This window comes from Trachemys scripta, chromosome 8 (genome assembly GCF_013100865.1).
Source record: "Trachemys scripta elegans isolate TJP31775 chromosome 8, CAS_Tse_1.0, whole genome shotgun sequence".
Lineage (NCBI taxonomy): Eukaryota > Metazoa > Chordata > Testudines > Emydidae > Trachemys > Trachemys scripta.
Genome location: NC_048305.1, coordinates 95,208,029 through 95,232,511, shown reverse-complemented (window position 1 = coordinate 95,232,511; position 24,483 = coordinate 95,208,029). Strand labels below are relative to the sequence as shown.

The following is a 24,483-nucleotide window of genomic DNA, read 5'->3' as shown; positions in this document are numbered from 1 at the left end:
GTAAGTGTAAAGTCCCGTTGCCTTAAAATTGCTTGTCTTTGAGATTTCCTATGCAGCAGGACTAATTCCTTTAAACAGAGTTCCTTTAAGATGACACACTCTCTTCCTACAGGGTCAGGACAGGTGGAATTACTAGGCAGTAGGGTAAGAATTACCACTTACACAGCACTTTACATCTTTAAGATGCTGTGCAAACATCAACTTATGAATGAAGCCACACAACCATGCCTTGTTGAGTAGGTAGTAATAGAGTATCCCAGTTTTACAGATGAAAAAACACTTCCCAAAAGCGGCTAAGTGTTTTCTACTATAAGTCAACAGAACACATTAGTAGCAACTAGATTAGTACTCAGGTGTTCCTAACTGTCAGCTTCTATAGTCAATTTACTAGGCAACACTGCCTCTGCAGAAGGCTTGATCGACTAACACCTCTATTAATACAGATCATTAAATTATCCATTCAACAGACTAACCCAGCTCAGTTGTATGTTTTGGAATCTTTTGAGGAACTGTATTAGTTAATGCTACTCATATAGGACCATGCTTCTGGTGTCTAACGATACAGAAGTTGCTGTACTCAGATATAGTTTCAGATTGTCATTATCTACATCTGTAGTCTACTTTTTGGTTATACTTATGCATTTATGATCATTTGGGCAAGCAGGGTAGATATATTTTAATTATACAGACTTGAACTACTCAAAGTGCAATTTTCAAGCAGTGGATATTTACATTTTGCAAATCACAGGTTTACCAGGATGTCAGAACACTGACATTTTCTAGACTCGAAATTGAACTTTTAAAGATTGAAGGCAGGATCATTTTTAACAAGACAGGTTCGTTTTTACCCCACACTCAACATATTAAAATTTAGTCCTTCCAAAGGTGTACTTTAGAACAGACATACTGACATTGCTGGAAGAATTGAAACAGCTTTTTGTCAGTCACTTATTGTGGTAATACCAATTCATTTACATCAAAACAGAAGAGGATATCTAGTTTAGACCTTATTCTATCAATTCCTGCCCAATTTACAGAAAACTCAAGCATCAGTGGGGTATTTTATACATCAGATTTAGAAGAAAAATCCATACACTATACATACAAAATGAATTCGTGCCTTCTACATATGTTAATTGCAGAAAGTCATAATTTCATTTCACTTGGTCTGCAAATAACATTTGATTCAGCATCATGCTGACTAGAAATACATAGAATCTTTATCAATACTTTAAGTGCATTTGTTGTGTTCTCATTTTGGCTCAGTCTTTAACTGGTTTAGTTCTAGAAAGAAATGTCACTCAGATCCACACCCTATTGATAAAAGACACTTGCTCTAATTTCTTTAATATTTGACTTGTAATGTACTAGGATGCAGTGAAGTGCAACTTAAAATGTTCCATCATGCTACTGCATTCGCCCTTATGTTTTGCCCAAAGTCTTATTTTCAATATTTCCTGTTGCTTATTTAACGCTTCCCTTTAGTATGCTTTTGGTTCTTCCCCATCACACGTTTGAATAATTATTTTTATAGCTTCTTTTTGTAAGACACACTGGAAGATAAAATTACTCAGATTTAACATGGACTATAAATGTATTGGTGAGTAAAACGTACCCACTACCACACACACAATCATGCTTCAAGTCTTCATGGATATTGGTATCAGTCAGATTTTTAACTGACACTAAAAAAAAAAAAAAAAAAACCTGACTGAACACTGACTCAGTACAAACTAGGATATTGATATTATATGCAATGGTCTAAGCACACACCTTTGCCATTGTTAATAATCAGGAGAACTGGTCAGCATATCAAAGATCCAAATGGTAAGCTTGAATTATTTTTGCCTGTAAAACCAAGAAGTACTCCATTCTCAAGAAAAGTCTTGACGCTCCTTCTGAATCTGCCTTAACTTATCTTTGCAACTTATTTCTAAGACTGTTCATGCTCATCTGTGTGTTTTTCTGATCTTTTAAAATGTGGGGTGGGGGGTTATTCCACAAAGCTGTGAAGTAGATACTGCAAACATGGTAATATTTATTCTTGTTGCTGGAAGCCTGTTTGTGTGTTTCTTATGTTATAATTGTACATCTTACAGCTTTTTTTTTTCTTTAGAGTACAAAGCAAAACTGAAAGTTACATGACAGCTATAGTGTCCTTGGCCCATTATATTAAGCCAGATACCCTAAGTTATCTCAGACCAGTACCTTGCATTTTCCTGTTAATATTTTATTTTAAAGAAAATGGATATTTATGATGTGCTCATTACAATATTTTAGCTGCTAATATTAAGAGTTCTGAGTATAAAGATTTAAAAAAAAAAATCAAATATGGGGTTCAGAAGACAAATTCTCTAAAGAGTTTAGTTTTTCTTGGCTTTTCACATTTCACTAACAGAAGGACCGGGAAGGAAAGGATTTGTTTTTTTTTTTGTTTTGTTTTGTTTTTTTTTAAACTCTTATGATTAAAATATATTTTGGATAATAGTTATTGTGGAAGGGCACTGAGCCTAGTTTCAGTTTTGTTCTTTGTACACATAATTATGTCTCAGATAATCACAAAAAAAGCCTTTTACCTTCCATTGATGGTGTGGAAACTCTCTCTTTGTGTACTGCACTGCATGTGATGCTGTCTCCATGGTTGACATTTGCACTTTAATAAACTCAGATGAAAAAAAAAAATGATGGCAACAAATCTTTTAAACATAATATAGACCACCTCAGTACTGTTGGACTTCTGAGTAGTCCGTTTCCCCCTAGTTGCCAATATCAAGAGACAACGAGAAAAATTAAGGTGGCTCACACTCCACATAAAAGAAAATGAACTTCCCCTTACCGATCAGATTTCATGATAGTTTTGCCATGGACTTCAAGGGGCTAGGATCTCACTTTCTGTCCCAGTATTCTTGAATTATCTCATGTTTGGATATTTTGGACCTCAAAATTTCACTGGATTCCATAATATTAATAGCCAAACACCTTAATGGGATGAATGAAATCAGTGTGATCTAGCGGTTACTAATACAAACACACAGAATCAAACCTTGGCTCCCTGGGCAAAAACCTGGGGAGGAGCAAGGGGCCGGGGATCTTGCAATGGCACATCCCTTGATTGCAGAGGAATGGTATAAAAGCTGGTTTGGAAAGCTTGTGATCTGGTTGCAGGCTCTGTTGCAGCGCATGGAATGGGTGATCTAGTGGTTTTACATAGTTTGCAACATGCATTTTGATTTCCTCTCAGTTCCTCAGCTCCACTAACATGGCGTTTCCATGGCCACAGAACTGACAACTAAGCCAAAGAAACTTGGGTTGTCTCTCAGCACCAGTAAATGATGGTTGGCATATTACCAAGATTATTTATGTTTTAAGAAAATGGGTGGGGAGTACATAGTTTAAGTTTATACAGATTTTACTTTAAGTCTTCATCAATTTTCAAACAGAACTACAAAGGGGGGGAGAGGGGAGATCTCTAAAATAGTTTCCTATGTGCAACACACTGATGCCATTACAGCTAACCATGAGTATTAAATTTTCCTAATTCATTGGAGTACAAATCAGTATGCAGTACATGCACAACCAATCTCACACATATCAAGTGCTATTGTTCAGTGCACATATTTGCCAGAACAGTGTATTGGAATCTGTCGGCAAACTGATGCCTTGTAGAGACTGTTTCCATTTTGTTTTAACAAGTTACAGAATCTCTTGCACGAAGATGAATAGACATGTTCATTGCAGCCAACACCAACATGAAGCTGTTCTGTAAAAGGACACAATCTATTTTTCTTTTTAATTGCCTTGAAGGGATAGAGTTTCACTAGAGTTTCATAGTGATTTAGGGCCCAATCCTGCGATCCTCAGTGTCATGCATTGAAGTCACTATAGTACAGGTTGAAGAGGATTGGATTCAGAGAGTTATGAAACAGCACCAGATCCGCAGCTGATGTAAATTGTCAAGTCTCCCTGGGCTCAAGTTGAGGATCTGCCCCAGTAAGTATTTTACAACTGCACCTTCACACTATGCTTTGAAGTTTTTGTTGTTGTTAACTTCATTTTAAAACGGATATATTTGTGTTATAGAATGAACAATACAAGTAATTCTTTTTTCTTACTGATTTCAATCAACTGAAAAAAATATTTCAGGCCAACAGTGTACCTTAAAACTATTTAAGACTCAGATGCATTTGCATTGCTAAAACCCAAATCTAAGATTCTTATATAAGAAAGCGATAGGCAACTTGCTTTAGCAACTTAGCTAAATATAGTTACGCTGAAAAGGCTGTAGATGAAAGACATACCGGTAATACAAATTCCAATCTGTTCTGAACCCAGATGAACACTTCAGCATCACAAGTAGTCCATCTAGATTTTGAGAAGTCTAAATATTTGTGCTGGCAACCTTGCAAAGCTGCGCATGCTTAACTTTTTTTGTAAGTATGGATGCAGGCCAGTACACTTAATTGTAACCACATGTTAAAATAATAATAATAAAAATCCCTGTATATCTACTGCTGAGTAAATGCTAAATATTTGCTCTGTTTTCTTGAAGCTTTCCATGCCAGGCTTGAAATAACTGTGGAGTGAACAGCATTTTTGTTGTGGCGTGTTCACTTAGTTATGGAAAACAACTATTTCTGAATAAACCACCAACTCAGGATTTTTAGGACTACTCAGCTTACTGTGTATGAAGGAGCAGATTCCAGTCTCAGATACAGGTTTTTCATGCCACAGAATCTTGAAAAAAAACTTTTAATACATACAGGACACCGAGTTAGAGCCGTAGTCTGATTCTTTTCAGCAGCATTTCCTCGTGGTCCTTTAGAACAGAAGTGTATCAGATTCCACTAGGGTGACCAGACAGCAAATGTGAAAAATCGGGACAGGGGGAGGGGGACAATAGGAGCCTAGATAAGAAAAAGACCCAAAAGTCAGGACTGTCCCTATAAAATCAGGACATCTGGTCACCCTAGATTCCACACCTATTATTTTTAGGGCCAGTAACTACATGGTAGACCAAAAGCAAGCCATTACTAGTACATACATTCCTTCTTTGTTTTAGACACAGATTTAAAAAATGGTTAACAGTGACCACCTACTGTTGGGCCAGATTGTAAATACACAAGTGACAGAGGCACCTACCTCCCATTGAAGGTCAATGGGAGTTAGGTACCTGCCATTTCTGCCTTTGAAATATGCCCCCAGTAGGCTTAGCAATTTAGCTTTCTAAAGTCAAGAATCAATATAATAAAGTAAATTCTGCATTAGTGTTTTATTTACAGACTACTTTTAAAATTCATGTTACTGAATGATACAAGTAACTTCTCTACCGCTAATATGGCTTTTAACCCCTCAACAACAGTACCAAATATTTCACAACTCAATATCTGGTTCAAATCCAAAAACATAGCTTAGTCATAAGAATCCATAATTTTCATACAAGTGCATCAAAAAGTTCCTTTGAGAAGTTTACATTTCCAACACTGTTGAGAAAGTGACAGTAACAAGACAAACTTCACGTAATCATAATGCACAGTGAATTCCTAGTAAATATTAAGAATCCTACCCTACAAATTCCAAGCTACATACAGTAGAAAAATACACAGGTAAGGTAATTGAATGTCTACCTATAGGTAGACCTTGTACAAAATAAGCAACACTAGAAGTAGTGAACAGAGGGATAATTCACTGAACAGGTTGCACTAGTTACCCGTTGTACACTATTACACACTCAATGGGGGTTTCATCTTTTTTAAATATATAGATCCTTTTAAATGGAAAAAAAACCATACTTCTAATTTACATTCATATCCGCTGTCCACAGTTGGCACATATAGGCACACCTGCACCATGTTCGGGAAGCTTAAAGCAGATTCTCCGCAAGATTCCATAGGAAGAGGCTGTCTGTCAGATGACCAATATTAATGTCTGGCTCACAAAAGAAAAAAAAGTTTTATTGTAATAGGCATCTTGCCAAAATATGCATTGTCTGTTGCAATATTGCATTTATTTGCTTATTTCCATCTGATGCTTTTAAATGATTAATACTAAGCTGAATGTATATAAAAATCGACCACATTGTCAGCAGGCATAAATTGGCATAGCTTCCCTGACTTCAGTGGCACTACATGAATCTACGTTGGTCTAGTATGCTGGCACAGTAGATTTTTAGCTGCAGTCAGACTAGCATTAGTACAGCTTTAAGTTGCTGCTTAAAGTTACTACTGCTTAGTATTACAAAATAGGGAAATATTTGAGTTAAACGCTATTTTTATATCAACAAATTAAAACACAAAACTTTCCCACCAGCAATAGACGTTTTATATGTACTTCAATACAGCAAGAGTTTCTGACCATAGGAATTCTAAAACAAATCCAGATTTACCTGAAATCCAAATGCTCCAATAGCACATAGCCATCTAAGGAGAAAAAGAAAATCAACATACACATTTATTAATCTGCAACTTTGTATATTTGCTTGCTGTGCTAGTCACAAACAGCTTGAAGCAGCTTTCTAAATATCTTTATCTCACAAAAGTTGATTAAAACATGATCCCCTGTGTCATTAAGCAAGTCTTGCAAACTTACATTTGCCCTCAGAATTGCGACATATTACTTGATTCTCTTCTGTGATGTCAATAACATCCAGTTGTTCTCTGGCGGTGATTGGTAAATCAAGTTTCCCTTTGCTTGCGACAGAACAGTGTGCAACTGCTGTGTTGACGATTGTGATTTCCTTATTGTACTAAAAATATATATATATATAAAAATACATCACTACATATTAGTTATCTTCTGATCTCAGAAATATAACCATCGAAGATGGAAGTACTTTTGTAAAATAACGATTAAGGTGATTTGGGGGGAGAACTATTACAAGTGTTTAAAGACAGTGAAAACCCAAAGAAGGAGATACATTTTTAGGACTGTACACAAAGGAGGATAAACTTAAGTAAATTAAACCACATTTTAAAAAAAATAAAGTTTCCTTAATGCCCGTGTAAGTGTTCAAGACAGTGAGATAATTTACAACTATGGTACAGCCTCCTGGGGGAAGTGATCATAGAATCATAGAATATCAGAGTTGGAAGGGACTTCAAGAGGTCATCTAGTCCAACCCCCTGCTCAAAGCAGGACCAATTCCCAGCTAAATCATCCCAGCCAGGCCTTTGTCAAGCCGGGCCTTCAAAACCTCCAAGGAAGGAAACTCCACCACCTCCCTAGGTAACGCATTCCAGTGTTTCACCACCCTCCTAGTGAAATAGTTTTTCCTGATATCCAACCTGGACCTCCCCCACTGCAACTTGAGACCATTGCTCCTTGTTCTGTCATCTGCCACCACTGAGAACAGCCGAGCTCCATCCTCTTTGGAACCCCCCTTCAGGTAGTTGAAGGCTGCTATCAAATCCCCCCTCATTCTTCTCTTCTGGAGACTAAACAATCCCAGTTCCCTCAGCCTCTCCTCATAAGTCATGTGCTCCAGACCCCTAATCATTTTTGTTGCCCTCCGCTGGACTCTTTCCAATTTTTCCACATCCTTCTTGTAGTGTGGGGCCCAAAACTGGACACAGTATTCCAGATTGAAGTGTCTCATGAGAGACATAAAAATGGACTGGACAAAGTACTAAATAATGGGCTTTAAGGAACAATCCTGTACAGGCTAGGAGATGGGCAAAAAGATGATCTAACACAGGGATCTCAAACATGCAGCCTGTGGAGTTATTTGCTGCAGCCCACCAAGCTCCCCGTGCCCCTCTTCCCCCCTCCCAAGTTATTTCCTGCGGCCACCAAGCTCCCCTCCCCCCACCATCCTCCCAGTGCGCCACATCCCTGCTCGTCTGCCTACCTCCAGGCACTTCCCGCCACCAAACAGCTGTTTGGAGGCACTTAGCGCTTTCCAGGAGGGAGGGGAAGGAGCAGGGAGCCGCACGCTATGGGGAGGAGGCGGAGAAGAGGCAAGGCAGGGGAAGGGATTTTGCGGAAGGGGTTGGAATGGGGACGAGGAAGGGGTGGGAAGAGGTGGGGCGGGGCCTCATAGAAGGGGTGGAGTGGGGGCAGGGCCAGTGATGCGGCTCTCAGGCCAATATACTAGTCCTCATGTAGCCTTAGTGGTCATTTGAGTTTGAGATCCCTGATCTAACAGGTCTTACTTCAGATTCCTTGGTATCATAATCACATGTGTGCATAGGTTTGATCCAAATATTCTCCCATTAAAAAAACAAAACAAAACAAAAGAACACACCAAACACACAAAAACTTCACAACCACACATGCCAGAGAACAAGAATTCTCAGAAGAAACTTAGTCATAATCTTGCCATGACAACTTGCAATGATAAGTCTCTAATCCACATTGCAGCTCCTCCCTGGGATGGCTGATGGCAGCTCAACTCCTGCCTCTCCATACTAAGAACAGAGGTATTGTTGAGAGGTTGAGAGAGATCCTTTCTATCTCCCTTTGGGCAGGATCTCCTAATTGTGAAGCTACTGGCATCTGTTAGTTTACCATTCCCACTTTCTTCCTAGTAGCAGGACCCCTCCTTGAGTGCCTCTCTATTCCCTCCCCAAACAGACTGACCTCTCTGCTGTGAATATACCTAATTTCACCATCCAGAAGACTAGACTGAGTTCCCTGTTGAAGCAGGCAGTTCTTGAACGATGTTAATAATTAAAGCTAATTCATTTGTTACAGAGGACTAGATTCCCAAAGACTCTGTTAGAACAGAACAGGCAATGCTACTGTTATAAACCATAGCATGAACTCAGCAGTGCTGCTTATAGCCTACCGAGCCTATACAGCATTATGAAAAACCATTAACGTAAGGTCCTTTTGATCAGTATCTCTCAGTCTGGGGGGTGCAGTCTAGAGGTGGCTCAGGAAAGGGTACCAACTGGGTTAGACTGCACCTGCTGAGTCACTAGAACCAAAAAGTTGGCTTAGGGGAAGGAAAGAGGAGCTGATGATTCTTAAATTTTTATAGAGATATCCTATCTCCTAGAACTGGAAGGGACCTTGAAAGGTCATCTAGTCCAGCCCCCTGCCTTCGCTAGCAGGACCAAGTACTGTTTTTGTCCCAGATTCCTAAGTGGCCCCCTCAAGGATTGAACTCACAACCCTGGGTTTAGCAGGCCAATGCGTCACCCCTATTCTTGCCCCCAGCCAGTTCTGAGGCAGCTCTTTTCCCACCAGCCCCAGCTGGAAAAGACTGTGGGATATACTAGGTTACAAGGGGATTTGTATGGCCTTTTAAAGGGACTGAACCACAGATCTGGAATATAGGATGCTGCTACATCCTAGTGTACCAACACCATGGATAAAGACTGATCCCTTTCTGTAGCTCATCTGTTAGGTATCACACATAACCACATTTGTCCTCTCACACTGCTGATTGTTTTCGTTAAAGAAGAGGGAAAAGAACACATACCATAAATTTCTCTCTGAATAACTTCTCTTCTTTTGCCTTCTTTCTCTTGTCTATGTTATATTTCTTGGCTTTGAAGAAGTTTCTAGAGGAAAGACTGCGTCAAGAAAGGAGACATTCTTAGCAGCTTCTTTTTAATCCTTCAGTGCGTGAAGCAGCATGAAACACGGCACAATGCATACCGCAGCACTGAATAATTCTAATTTAGTCCGGAATGAATCCTTGCAAGAACAAAGCAAGCGGATTGTGTCAGTGTCTTCTCATAGTGTGTATTAAAAACACAAAAAGTACGGATTCACTTCACCTGTGTTTTGCATAATGCTATGCTTTTTTAGGGATACAGTCACTAGAGAGTATTTTAAATAGTTTAACTTAGTAATTTTTATGGAGGTGGGGCAGCTTTCTCCCTTCAGCAATTTCCATTCCCTACCCCCACTCCCCTATTTAAGATTTTATTGGACACTTAAGGCCCAGATCTGGGTAGAGTCCAAATGAAGTCAATGGGGCACAATGCAGGAGTGGGAGTCTACATCGTTACCCCTTTTTTAATCAATGGAGAAGCATAGTGCTCTGAAAGCCCCACTTTTCTAGCACACTATCAAATGATGCACAATTAGAAATCAGAAAGGCTACAAAATTAATAAGCCTTTCCAATCTGAGACTTAAGTGGAGCTCTGACAGTTTACACCAGCTCAGGATCATCCCCTCCACACGCATTTGAGAGATGTTAAAGATGGTTTGAAACGGAGATCCAGAACAGTGATCAATTCTGGATCATTAATAAATAGTAAACTATGGAAAAAGGAGTATGCCCTTTCCACCTCAATAGCCATTCTAGAACACATTTATTATTACATTTTAGTCAATGAAGTTTACCTTTGAAATTCAGCGTTAAGTCTCCAGTTAATATTATATACTTCTAGTAATGCAGACGAGTGAATTTTTGGCTCAGTTTTTTGCAAGTGCTCTCTTTATATCCTTCAGTGGCATAGGGTTAAATGTCCTTTGAGCTTTTAAACACAAGGTGAAATCCCAGCCCCACTGCAACTACTGGCAAAACTCCAATTGTGGGTGAAATCTTGTACCACTGAAGTCTGTCTTGTTTGAGATTATTCTCTAGTTACAAGAAGTGTTGATCCCCATTATTTGGAAAGGAGGGACATACAGTGGGATGACATCATCAGAATATTCTAAAACTAAAATAAGACACACTTGTAAGTTACTTACCTTCAACTACTTTCCATCATTCAGTTAAAAAAATAGGAAATAAGAGCCAATGTTAGGTAGTTCTTAAAGACTAAGCATTTTAAAATCATATTAACAAGATTCTTCATTGCTACTTTCAGCCCCTAAAATCTCTATGTCCATGTAACAGGAAATCTCATCAAGTTAGTTACATTGCATTTCTTCCTCTAACCATTACACATGTCTCAGTGGGAATGGAATAAGAGTGACGGCTAATCAAGATGCTAGGTGATACCTGTGAAGGGTCCGCAATGCATGTTTAAAAGTCCCAGAATATTAGTTGTTATCTATAGCTGCGCACACATGTTTGTATTTGAAGTGAAACTGGAAAGTTTGGGGCATTTCACTTCAGTTTTCACAGTAGGAAAAGCCAACATTACTGAATGCAGTGTTACTGTGGCCATGTTGGTCCCAGGATATTAGAGAGACAAGGTGCATGAGGTAATTTCTTTTATTGATCAACTTCTGTTGGGTAGAGAGAGAAGCTTTCAAGCTTACCCAAAGCTCTCACCTGATCTTACATGGTGGGTTAAAGCATCAGTACATCAATGAGCAATACAGAACTTTTAATGTGTTTCAGCAGGATCTACACAGACAGTTACCATGCAGCACACTGGAGGACTGTAATCCCAGTTTGCCACATGGTACATGCCACATGGTACGTGCTTGTTTGGACACTGCCTACGTTGTATGCACATCCTAGAGCAAGGGTCAGCAACCTTTCAGAAGTGGTGTGCCGAGTCTTCATTTATTCACTCTAATTTAAGGTTTTGCGTGCCAGTAATACATTTTAACGTTTTTAGAAGGTCTCTTTCTTTAAGTCTATAATATAGAACTAAACTGTTGTTGTACGTCAAGTAAATAAGGTTTTTAAAATACTTAAGAAGCTTCATTTAAAAATAGATTAAAATGAAGAGCCCCCCGGACCGGTGGCCAGGAGCTAGGCAGTGTGAGTGCCACTGAAAATCAGCTCGTGTGCCGCCTTCGACACGTGTGCCAGAGGTTGCCTACCCTTGTTCTAAAGACATCTAAAAAGAGGTAGTTCTTCTGGCCAGCATTTTCTCCCAGCACAGACCAACGACTATTACTTTGGTCTGAAATGCTTGTTTAAAGAAGTTGTATTTAGGCTGAGGAGCTGTACCACTACACTGCACAGATAGTCCTACCTCAACTAGAGAGAAGAGAGGCTACAAAACTTCAGGATAAAACCTTGGGGAAAGAAGGCCCCTGAAGAATTCCCTACTCACACATACACACCAAGGTCATAAGTTTCCTCCAAGTCTAGTTTCTGCAAACTTTGGTAGACAGTTCTAACGAAATTTTGCAAAGTGAAAGGATATTATCTCAGCGTTACCATAGTCTAATAAAATGCTCTCAAAGTCTAAATTTTAAATAACGTTGGACTGGGAAGACTGACACCTTGTACTTAATTGTGAAGAATACATAAAATTATAGAAATAAAGATCTTTCGTTACCTTTCTATATCTTCACTGCTTCTTGTTTGATCTTTATCTTTTGGCATCAGAAATTTTAGCTTCCAATTTTTGTGTTTGTCATCCTTCTCTCTGGGGAAAAAAGGAACAATTGAGGATATTTATAACAATCCTTTTCAAACAGAAGGGTGGCACAACGTTTTTTATTTTAAAAAATATCTAATTTCACACACCACTGAAACGCAAACACTTAATGCAGGAACCTTGCAGCTTATACCAGTTTACATCAATACTACTCAATAGTTGAAGAGCAAGAAATGAAGTATGTGCTATCTAGTTAAGATTACAGGTAGATATTTTTGCAGAAGGCAAAATGCAGCTAGACAAGTAAGAGTTGGACTGGGGACATTGGGGATTAAATCCCCTACTCTTATGGATAGTTTCATGAGCTACAAGGAGACAAGGCTTCACTTTACAGCACTATGCTAGGGTTCTCTTACAACACTTTTAGGATACCACCTGCCAATTCAGAAACATCCTTTCCTAGAGCGCCTGAGCTTTTCCTAGCGAACTCCTATAAATATTGACCCTACCTTACTTAACTAATAAAAGGTACAGTGAAAGTGTGTGTCTCAAGGCCAATATAGTATGCCACAGATTTGTGGAGGAATGTTGCTTGCAGCATAAGAACCTGCTTTGAAGAAACATTACAGAAGTAGTCCTCTTTTGTAAAAGTGGGTTACTTACTTTGCATCTTTTTGATCCACATCAATGTCATCGTATGCCACATTTCCCTGGGACACAACATCTGTTATCAAAACATCCAGCGTAACAGTGAGTCAGAAAATATTCATCTGAGTACAGTATTTGAAACCACTGACTAATAAAACTGGGACTGCACCTCGCCTGTCTGAAACACTATCAATTCAAAGAAACTAAATGTTGTAGCAATGAAGAATTCTCAAGGTACCAACAAGGAAGGAGACTTCCCCATGAGTGGGCACCGGTGGCTAGGGAGAAAAACACCCACAGGCATCTCTGAGAGAATGTCATTGTGCCTGAGTGCACTGCTCTGGTTGGAAACTTACAGTTCTTGGGATGTAACAGTTTGGAGTTCCATTCTGCTCTCAACTAGTTTAATTCCATTTAAAAAGAAAAAAAAAATCTATATATTTTTAATGCTAGAAAGGACCATTATGATCACCTACCCCAACTTCCTGCATAACACAGGCCTGGGGTTTGAACCCAGGTCTCAAGTCCCAGGTTTGTGCCCTAAGCACTGGACCAACCTTTCTAAGGAATTAGCCCCAATGTACGGATGGGACACAGCCAAGCCCTATAAATTATTCCGAGGAATATGGTACATTAGTTCTGATAGGAGGATGAAATTCTAGGGCTCAGCTCAGACCTGGTTGAAGTGGAGGCAATCCAGGTGAGTCCACTGGAATCATTCCCACTTGTACCAGATCCAAATCTGGCCCTTTCCCCTTCAAGACCTGAAATGACTTTCACAAAAGATTTCCGAGAGTGGTCAGAGAACTCCTGTAGTGCTTTATTGAGCAAGACGGCTACTGAAACAGTTTACATCTGCATGAGAATAATCTCGCCTCCATACCCCACCTCAAAACCACAAGTAAAGTGCACGCCCATGTTAAGTCTTTAAAATTAACACTGCCACATATCAAATTTTAGAGTGTTATAGTACACAGTCTATTTTTAAAAAGGCAAGATACCCATGCCACCTCTTTCCAGTCACATTCTAATGTAATCACACAGATACACATACATGGCTTACCTAAGTTTGGTACTGAACTGGACAATATGCTGGGGGGTAGAGGGAGGAGAAAGAAGAGGGGGAGGGAGGGAGAGAGAGAGAAAGAACACATGAGAAAAAAATTAATTACATACAAACATGTTAAAACAGCCATCTTAACAGCATGGCAACTGTACTGATGGCTCAAGGGGAGATGCTACATTCAGGCTCTGGAATGCTACAGGTCTTAGAAGAAATTATGTTCTCACTCCCCCTCGCCCCAATGATCCATTAAATCCTTGAAGAGTCAGTCTGTCCTTTCACATTCTGTGTCTTTCTAACATACCCTTGAACACTTTTCAGACCTCCAAAGCTACAGAGGCAGGCACACCGTTTAAAATGGTTATTATGGTGATGCCGCAATTGAAAGTGCCTATTCAAAGACTAGAACATAGAAGAAAGGAAAGAGCTGACACTGGCCAAATATTTCTCCCATACTGGCCAATGAAGGCAGCATGCCATGCACCTGTCCATAAGCGAACATGCAGTCGTAATTAAGGCCTAATAAGGTGGTCGTCATAAGAGATCCACAGCAGTGTTCAGAACTCTTTTCTGTGATACAAGAAGGTATAGTGTGAACGCTTAAGCAGCATATGGTAGTTCATTATTATGATCATAATTTAGCAGTTATGGAGCAAGGAGATGCTAAAGAGTGAGAGAACAACAGAGGAAATAGAGTGAGAACGGACTTAAAGAAATGAGGCAAGCATGTTTACATCAGGGCTTTTTACAGAAATAAAATACCCAAGACAGCCTAAAATGGTGCATGAGTACACATACTGTACCTGTAGTTAGTGTAAAGACCCACTAAATACCCACACCTTTCCTTTTTGGAAAATGAAAGCACACAAATCAGTTCACCTCCATGTGCAAAATATTATCAACACACAATAGTGCCAGTTGTTCAATCAACATGCAGCCACTTATGTACACAAGTACTCTTAATATCCAGCACTTGAATTTAGGGAAAGCAGATAGCTTTTAGAAAGAGTTGTCAGATGATAGACAGCTGTCAGATTGTAGTTCCCACTACACATTCCCAAACACAGCTATATTCCTTTAAAGCCAGGAAAAAAAAAAATCCCACTACAGACATTCTCAGAACCAAAAGAGTATGGCATCATAGTGCACCTGCTTCATCTGACGGTAGGCGTTTTGCAGAGAGGGGTCAAGAGGCCTTATGTTCTGCAGCCAACCATCATGCATTCATGAAGCGAGAAACTGGCACAGGGGAATTCTGTTAGACAGCCTCTCCAATAAGCCAGCATCTTGAATATCAAGCCAACAGGACTCAAAAGAGCACTATAAACAGGTACACCATATTCCTTCATGTGTCATTAACTTGTTATAACAGAGACTGAACGGTCTCCTCTTTCTTATCAGATACTATTGCCAGCTTCAATGTGAAAAGCAAGTCTTCTTCTCTAAGGTACCACCTTTCCCAGCCTACAGGTGACATAAGCATATACAGGTTTCTGTGTTGCTAATACCATATTGCTGTAGACAGGCAACATTTTTCAAGGTTTCATCAGCGGTGCAGAGAGAGGAAGTTGGAGCTTTATTTAGCTCTCCACACAATGGGAAAAAATAACTATGTAACATCTACTCTGCATTGACAAAGTTAATATCCCCCCCTTGTTTTTTCCATTAAAAACTGTATTTGATTCAGTTAAGTCATTTTAAAAATAAAGGAGTTGGCTGAGGTCATGGATTAGTCTGGCATAAAAATCCACTGAAGAATATAGGAGGCTTTCCACTGACTTCAAAATCACTACTTTGCCGCCCTCCACCTCCGCCCCCATGATTAGGGTTTAATTCCTCCTATAAAGACAAAAAGTGAGAAAAAAGGCCATTGATATTGATGCTCCTAAGAGTGATGAATCAGACTAACAGAACCTTGTTCTGACCTCCCACTGATATAAATCCAGAGTTACTTCCCTTCTGTTATACCATTGTAAATTTGGATCAGAATCAGGACCAGTGATTGGGGGGGGGGGGTGTGGAGGGAAGGGGGAAGTGCAAGGGGAAGAAGTCAGATTCCTACTTTCATTACTCCAAAAAAAGGAACCAAATATTTCATGAGTAAAACAGCTGCCTCAAGAACAAATTTAAAAGTCGTAGATTACCAGAATGGATGTACTGGTCACATACTCCTAATGGAAAGTATCGTCTTTGGATTCTTTAAGGGTGCTAAATAATACAGTTGCAACAAAGATTTTTTCCCTCTTTATAAACTTGAATTTAAGAAGGTCTTTGCCTACCAATTGGAAAAGGAAAATATTAAATCAATTAATTTTTCCTCTTCACTGATCTACATCCGTTCATCTTGCTTTGATTACTGGACCACCATCCCAAGCCAATCAGCAGTTTGGAAGGACATGTGCATCCTCATGCTTCAAGACATTATCCAATCTATGATTTAGGATATAGGAAGAAACTTGCAGATTATTCCATAATTGACATAGTCAGGGTTTTTTGCACCTTTTTCTGAAGTGTTTGGTGCTGTCCATTGTGAGAAACAAGATACTGGACCAGATGCACCCTAGGCTTAATCCATTATGGAAATTCCTAGGGAACAGCTGGGCATCATAAATGACTTTTTAGGCAGATTTTCCAAAACAAGTTGTGTCCAGAACTATGAAAAGGAAAAGTGCATAGTTTCCAAACATGAACCAAGCAGGAGCTGTTTGGACAACATTTCTTACCGGCGGTTTTCCTTCATCTTGGCATTCTTCAGTTTAACGATGTCTTTCTTGAAAAACTTTCCAAATTGCTTTAGTTTTTCTATTCTATCCGAACTAGGTATGAAGAAAATACATTGGGGGGGAAAAAAGTGTTAGATTTAAGAATGTTGAATGCCCACAAAAATTGCCATATTGGCAGTGCTAGAGATTATCCTTTATTCAGAAATCAGGGATTGCACTTTAAGAAGCATTTAGACTCCAGTCCAGCAAAGCACTTAAGCCCATGCTTAACTCACTGGGGACTACTCACATGCTTAGAATTAAGCATAAGTGCTTTGCTGGACTGGGGCCTTGATTCTAAATTCCCTCTTGCATTGGTTTTAGTTTACACATGGGATTTTTCAAAGCCAGTGAATCACTAATGAAAGAAAAAAAAAAGTGTCAATTTCCTCCCCTACCATGTTCAGAAATTGAGTGTTTTCGTGGAACTGCAAATCTCTGATAAAAGGAACAGTGCTTCCCTTGGTACCGTTCCTGGTAGACAGTACAGATGGAAGGACAGCTTTGTGGTTAAGGCCCAAGCCTGGGAGTCAGACCACCTCTTTCTGTTCCAGGCTCCACCACAGATCTGTCTTGCATGGCCTCAGGCAAGACAAATTCTCTTTATGTCTATGACAGGGGGAATTGTACTTGCCAGTGTCACAGGGGTGTTGCAAAGCTTATTTCCCATAGTGGACGTATACTGAAGTATTTAAAAAGAGCCAAGATAGAGGGTACTAGAACAGTAAGTACTAAAGACAGTGAGCACAACTCCTTGAGCACTGGCTGCACGTTGTACTGGCAGGAAGACTACGTTAAGGATGGCCTTGTGGTTACGGCACTGAACTAAGACTCAGGATGTTGAGTTTCAATGCCCAGCTCTGCTATAAACTTCTTTGTGCAAGTCACAATCTATTTCTCCATTTCCCCATCTATAATGGGAGGATACGAAAGCTTCATTTCTCCTACTATGTAGTGTCTATTTAGACAACAGTTCTTTGGAGGAGGGACTGGGTGTGTATGTATGGCATTTAGCACAATCGACCACGGTCTTGTTTGGTGCCTCTAGGTGCACCTTTAATTCAAATAGCGTTGCTGTTTTTTCCCTCATCCCCTAGGCTTCAAACTTCCCATATTTTCTCCACACACAAGATGCAAGTTAGGTTTAAACCCAGATGCGATTACTCTTCACGTCCATAAGGAAAGGAGCAGATACATATGCACAAGATAAATAACTCCACATTCTGCTGTATAAAAACCAGGCATCAGGTGCACCTTTTAAGAAGTTTTGTGGAGCAATGCCTCACCATTTGCTATGGTCAAGGGCTGAGTCAGATACACCGTGGAAGGGTGTATGAAGCCTCATTCCCCACACAGAGTGATCTGACAGAGCTAATCATTGGAAATGCAGTTAGTAAATGTCAGCTAATGTCAATAAATAACAAAAATCCAATATCTCTTCTACAGCTGTAAAACATGTACTTGTATCCAATAGTCAACAGGAACATGACATAGAAGTGCATTCAGCTGCTTGAAGGCATATAAACGGCAACTCACTCCAGTTTGACTGGATTATAATCCCCGTTATGAATATCCTCATATATTTCGTCACACTTGTTTTCTGAAACTTAAAAACAAGACAGATGTATTCACAAATCACATTCAATGGCAACAATCTTCAAGATCTGCTAAACAGAACAAACGGAGCTCCAGAACAGGAGAACCACTTAGCACTAGATAGGCTATGACTATGAGATATGGCTATGGCGGTGGGATGCCCAGCTCAAGTGGACACATTCACTCTAGCGCTCATCTGAGGTAGCACACGAAACACAGACGTGGAGCTGCTGCAGCATCAGCTAGTTGCAGCACCAGCTAGCTGCCAGTCTACAATAGGGTGACCAGATGTCCCGATTTTATAGGGACAGTCCCAATATTTCGGGCTTTTTCTTACACAGGTGCCTATTACCCCCCTACCCCCCGTCCCGATTTTTCACACTTGCTATCTGGTAACCTTAGCAGAGTTCTGGTGGGTTTGTAGTCTGTCTATGCAAGCTGGGAATCAGACCCCTTAGCATGTAGCATAAAGTGCAACTGAAATTTACAAGAGACCATTTATTCCCAGATGTAAGCTTGCCATAATGCTGAATGTTCAACATTGGAGTGGCACTGATCAATAAAGGAATCTAACACTCATTGTACTGAGCTAACAGTGGAATATTCAACACAATGCACAGGCTATTCTTTGTAAACGTGGTTTCTTTTTAAAATTGCTAGTGCTCTAGTGGTTAGAAAATGTATTAAAATCACGTAGCTAAAACTGTAGACAAAAACAAATCTTGCATACGAGCTGCAGGGGTAGATTTATTAAGCTATCAAAATTTATCCAATGAATGACATTATTAGGATCATATTTGACTAACATGAGATTGCTGTCACATCACACTATGAATCCCACTAAGAAAGATCTATCACGCCACCAGAAAAGTGGTAGGTTTAATGATGGCACTTGTGATTTTGTCTCCTATTAATATGGATGTGGCAACTTTCACTATAATTGCTTAAAAGGGGTACAGACAGGCACTTACGGGTGAAGTTCACTACAGCAGATTCATAAGGCCTAGTGAACGTGAGTGAAGCTTCAGCAATATATTGGTGGAAAATCCTATCCATGGGCATGGAGGTTTCCACATGGGGGTGGGGAAGGAGGAAGAAAAGAAAGGAATACGGGCAGGTTTTGGAGAGGCCACGCAGACGGTGTAAACCAAGACACTCTCAAAGCACAACAGAACTGTTTAAGGGTTAAAGCCAGGATCACCACTGCTATAGAACGCTGAAGTCAGAGTCCACTCCTGCAGTAGCAGCTGCAATGCACAGCTTAGGGGTAAAGGAAGAATTCTTTCCTCATTGTCTTGGCAGAGATCCCAGTGCCCTGCCCGCTTTCCTGGGCTGACTGGGAACTTGGCAGAGGACTGCACCATAGTGTGGGGTTCAAGTGTAGCATAGGGCCATGTGCAACTCCTTTTTGCAAGGGTGAGCTCCACTCCAGGCACAAGATGCACCTTTTTAAATGGAGGTATGCCTCAACGTAATGAACGATCCCCGAGTTCAAACTTCCCAACTCTGCCATACTTACAGCTATCTGAAGTGAACGAGCTAAAGTCATCAGAGGCTTGATTCCTGGAAAATGAAGTGTCAAGACAGTTTGATACATCAGTTTACTATATTGAAGATTTTAGAAGACATTTCAAAACCCAGTCGTTAGCACATACTCACACGGCACACTCTATATCTTCTACATCATCATACACATCCTCTGATGTCTGCATTGGCTTCAGTCTCCTTTGGCTCAAAGCCACCATGTCTTCATCCGCTTTCAAGGCACTCACACACACATAGCGAGCTGAAAATGAAACAGCATCTTGCCTTAGAAGCTCTTCTGATCACCTACTATCAGGTCAAGGATGATCATCTTTGATAATTCATGTTAGTGTCACAATAAATAAATCAGCTGCAGAGGAAGCCAAACTTCCTTAGATCTAGGAGTTAAGAAGGGTCTTTGCTTTCTTTCCAAGCAGCTTAGAGCAATCAAAGAGTCTTAAAGACTTATTTTAAAGATTTACCAGTTTGCTCAGTATCTGAAGCCCTCAACTGTGAAAATTTTCAACTGCAAGAACCAAAATAGGATTAAAAAAATTAAAAAGAAAATTGATAAGCATTTACTGAAATAAATGAAGGGATTGAATTAGTAGTATCTTTGGAGGAGTTGATATGGTTTAGGGAGTAAGGCTTGATAGATTACCTAAGCCTGGGGAATATACCTGCAAATCACAGTAGAGGAGAAAAATAAAAGTCTCATTTGTGATTTTCGCGGATGTCTATTATACTTTGAACTAGGACAATTAAGTGTGTGAACTGTTTCAATTATGTTAAAAAGTAATAATCACCAGCGCAATAGACACCCCTCCAACAATGTTAGGTCTGAGGTTGGGCATTTGACTAGTCCAAAAATTATTGGTAAATTTACTAGTCAAGTATATGTAAGGCTGTACAAAAGTATGGATTTTTTTTTGGTTCAAAAGTTGCAGCCACAGTTCGTTGAAGCTGAAGTTTTGGTGTGCTCAGTGCAAATTCCATTTAAAACAAACAAACAGGTTGCCTTTATATACTTGCTTTTAAAATGGATTCACCACCCCTGGGTGCTCACCCACCCATAAGCTTCAGCACCTTCTTCCCAGGCATGCAGCCTGCCTTCTAAGCAGGACAGCAGCACAGATATGTCCCAATGGCTCTTGAAGGCAAGTGTGACTGAGAGGCAGCCATCCAAAGTTGAGTGCTGTTGTTACCTCACAAATAGATGAATAACTCCCCACCCTGATCACCCACATTTGAGTGCTGTTGCTACCTCATTCACCAATTTGTAACCCCCCAGCCCAATCACCCAAATTTGGCTCAGCTGCCTCTGTCATGATGGAGAGAAGCTAGGCCAAATTTGAGGGAAGGGTATTACAACCTGGCACACAAGCTTGCAGTGCCAACACCACTCAAATTTGAGGCAACTATTAAAAAAAAAACAAAAAAAACTGTGGTGTCTGTTCAGAGTTATGGCCCATGATTTTCTTACAGCCTTAAATATTGGTTAAATATTGTCAGAATGGTCAAATATTTTAAAGCACTAATTTATTAGAACAAAAAAGAGTAAGACTTTATGGTCTCCAGTAGGCTTAGCCTTAGAGAGATACTTATGCCTAATTTCAAAAGACAAGTTAATACAATTCCAGTTCAGTAACTCAGAAAAATATGAAACAATGAAATGGAGCTGTGGGGTTTTTTGGTTTTGTCGTAAGAAGACGGGCACCATGATGCAAATCAAAAGGTAGGCTGCCACTGCCGTCAGGACATCCTTGCTGGAATATATGACAATATTTGACAGTGATCAAATAAGTGGTCAATTGACCACCTTGCCAAGCCTAGTTAGGCCTTTAGTGAGTTTGAAGGGGGAAAAGGGTTGGATTAACAAAGAAACATATGAGACAGAGCCAAAAGCAACTAGTATTTTTAAATGGATGCATCCATGCTCAGCTGCCACACCAGAAATATGCAACACTGACACATCTATATTATGAATTTCATCATAATGCTTCGGAGCAGAACTAAGTTCTCACTTTTGGTCTCTCTGATTTTTTAAAAGCACCTAGCGTTGGCCTTACTCCGCTCCCATTTACATCAATGGGAGCAGAGACAGGCCAGCCTCGAACAATACTGAAAATTCCACCCAAAATTACCTCAGGCCATTCAAGAGATCAATCATAATCTACAGCTCAATCCTGAACACTGTCAGTAGCAGTAAAGTTAAGGAGAGTGGTTTAAACATTTTATCGCTGTCAGGAATGAATTGAAATAATTACTTATAGGTAAAACAGATTTGGACTTGGAAGCTACAGAATAAGTTTAAAAAGAAGAAATATGCTCCCCATTCACTACAAACTAAAGTAAGTTGACAGTGTCTGGCAACTACATAGCTTAAGAAGATAACTGAAGCCCAAATAATGTACTAGCGCTCCAGGTCTGCACCATAATGAAGAAAATAAGGGCTTATTCCTTATTTTTGAGAGTCATTAGAACAAATCATGCCAACAAGCACTAGTCAGAGGAATAAAAACAGTTTGAAAAAAAATCAGGCCCAAATAGTTTCCATCTTCCCATGATTTTTTTTTTTTTTTCCTGACTTCAGTCACAGACAATAGTGGGGAGGTGACAGCTTGTTTCCCATAGGAGAAGATGGATTTCCACACTAGATCTGGGAGCAGTTTTTCAGACTAGTTTGTTTTTTGCGGGGAAGGGAAGTTGGCAAACAGGAAAAAAAATGATATATGGTCAATTGAAGCTATTTGGCCTAAGTTTGTGATGAATTTGCCAAATAGTTTCAACCAAAAAGCTTAAGCCTAGATTCACAAGGGGACTTTGGTGCCATTCACAAAACCCAGAGGAGGTGGTGGTAATGATGCCGTCCTCCTTATACCCAATAACCTTGTGGTTTGGACACTCACCTGGGATGTGGGAGACCCACATTTGAATCCATGCTCTGGAGTAAGATCTTGAACTCAGCTCTCCTCCCTTCCAGATGAGTGCCCTAATCAACAGCCTATAGCATCATTCTTACTCTCTTCCCCAATGACTATTCAAGGACTCTATACAAAGTAGAATGGCTTCAACATGAGAGACAGAGTCCCACTTCGGAACATCCAATAGCCTGATGCTTAAGCCACTTACCTGGTATGTTGGAGACCTGAGTTCAAGGGCCAGCTCCAGAGTCTTCCATATCCCAGGTAAGTACCATGGTTACTCCATAGAAAGGAGACACCACCCACTCCAGTTGTGTGAATCTAGCCCTTAAGTTAATGCCCAACATAAAAATGCATTTTGTTGGATATGAAATTTTTTTCAGCTTACTTTTAATTCACTGAAAATTTTTGGTTTTCGTTCAACTCAGACCAAAAACTTCCCGAGAGCTGAAAAATCAGTTATTTTCACAACTCTGTTCAACACTGCCAAGTCAAGACAATCTAATTTGAACAGATTGTCTTAAACACACAAAAAAAAAAAATATTAGTGTCCATGCAGCATTTTGTGCTACTTTAACTTGGTTTAAAATTACACCTTAAGTTAAACCAGGGTGACTTTTTCCATGTAGACAAGGCCTGAGAGATTTTAGGTAAAAAATGGAACAGAAGTTTGAAGAAACAGTACAATAAAACAAAGACAATGGGATACTCACAATGTTCTACTCCATCTTTTGCCAGCCACTTCCCAGTTTGGATGACGTCAGTTGTATCTCTCTGCTTAACTTGTAGCTTGTTCTTCCCACCTTCATTGTCTTGATGTAGTTGTGATTTATGTAGCATATCCTCACTACCACTAATCTAATGAGAAAATGTAGATGTGGTTAGGGCAGTGCTTGAATCAGATTCCTAATTTACAAGCAATGTGAAAATAAAAAATATAGCTCAATTATTAACCCACTATATAGAGAGGAGGTGTAATAGATTATATGCAACTCAGAAACATATATAGTATCAGTCATATTACTAAACATTTATCATCACGAACGGGAGAAAACAAAATATTTAAAATTCCATAATCTATCCTCATTTAGGAGACCAACGACTGCTTCAATCCCTGGGCCAAGAGCTAGTTTCATTGTGCTTTAAAAACAAAAACTGCATCATACCCTAGTCCCTCTCATTGTCCACCCCAACACTACTCCTAAATATACAAGGGGCACCTCAATGACATATTACCTTGGAGGTTTTCTTCACTTGCTGTTGCCTCTCTCTATCGAGATCCCATTTTGATTTTTCCTTTTTTTCATCCTCTGTGACTCTTTCAGTGCTGAAACATTAGAAGATGCTTAACACATACATCTTAGCCTGGGCTTGTGTGATACATAACATCTCCCCCTTACTCTACTTGTTAGGAGAGAGATGAGGCTGTATTTTGCAGAGTGTATTATATTCCATAATGCCAGCGCTAAAATCTGGATCAGCTCCAACATGCAGACAGAGCAGATGGTAACCCAGAGCAATAATATTCACAGCACTATTCACAATTTGAATGACAGCAAGCTAGGAGGAATGGACTTTTTGACAATGGACAGCCCATAGACTAGATCCATTGCTGACGCTCTCGCCTGGGTAGTTTCATACGGCTGACCCTGGCCCAGCTCTGTTACAGTAACACTGAACTAGTCAGAAAAGTCTTGCCAACTAAAAAAACAAAACAAAACAAAGATGATGGCTGATGAGAGAAAGATGAGGCAGTCCATAGCCAATGACCTTCTGGGTTATCAAA

The 24,483-nt window shown here is 39.8% G+C and overlaps 1 protein-coding gene across 4 annotated transcripts in view; it reads right to left on the bottom strand.

Annotated features, from left to right (window-relative positions):
* Window positions 1–5,252: 5,252 nt before the first annotated feature.
* FYB2 (FYN binding protein 2) overlaps window positions 5,253–24,483 on the bottom strand; it is a 65,422-nt gene continuing 46,191 nt past the window's right edge. For 2 of the 4 annotated variants that reach the window (XM_034779215.1, XM_034779216.1), the window contains exons 8-20: window positions 23,934–24,024; window positions 23,411–23,555; window positions 19,909–20,035; window positions 19,769–19,812; window positions 18,190–18,259; window positions 16,615–16,707; window positions 13,892–13,920; window positions 12,844–12,904; window positions 12,139–12,228; window positions 9,422–9,515; window positions 6,586–6,742; window positions 6,383–6,416; window positions 5,253–5,925 (exon numbers count right to left, since the gene is read on the bottom strand). In XM_034779215.1, the coding sequence (XP_034635106.1) occupies window positions 5,919–5,925; window positions 6,383–6,416; window positions 6,586–6,742; window positions 9,422–9,515; window positions 12,139–12,228; window positions 12,844–12,904; window positions 13,892–13,920; window positions 16,615–16,707; window positions 18,190–18,259; window positions 19,769–19,812; window positions 19,909–20,035; window positions 23,411–23,555; window positions 23,934–24,024 (1,042 nt within the window). In that variant the 3' untranslated portion in view covers window positions 5,253–5,918. Of the gene's footprint in view, window positions 5,926–6,378; window positions 6,417–6,585; window positions 6,743–9,421; window positions 9,516–12,138; window positions 12,229–12,843; window positions 12,905–13,891; window positions 13,921–16,614; window positions 16,708–18,189; window positions 18,260–19,768; window positions 19,813–19,908; window positions 20,036–23,410; window positions 23,556–23,933; window positions 24,025–24,483 lie in introns of those variants that run through there. The other 2 variants (XM_034779217.1, XM_034779218.1) reach the window with 2 other exon arrangements.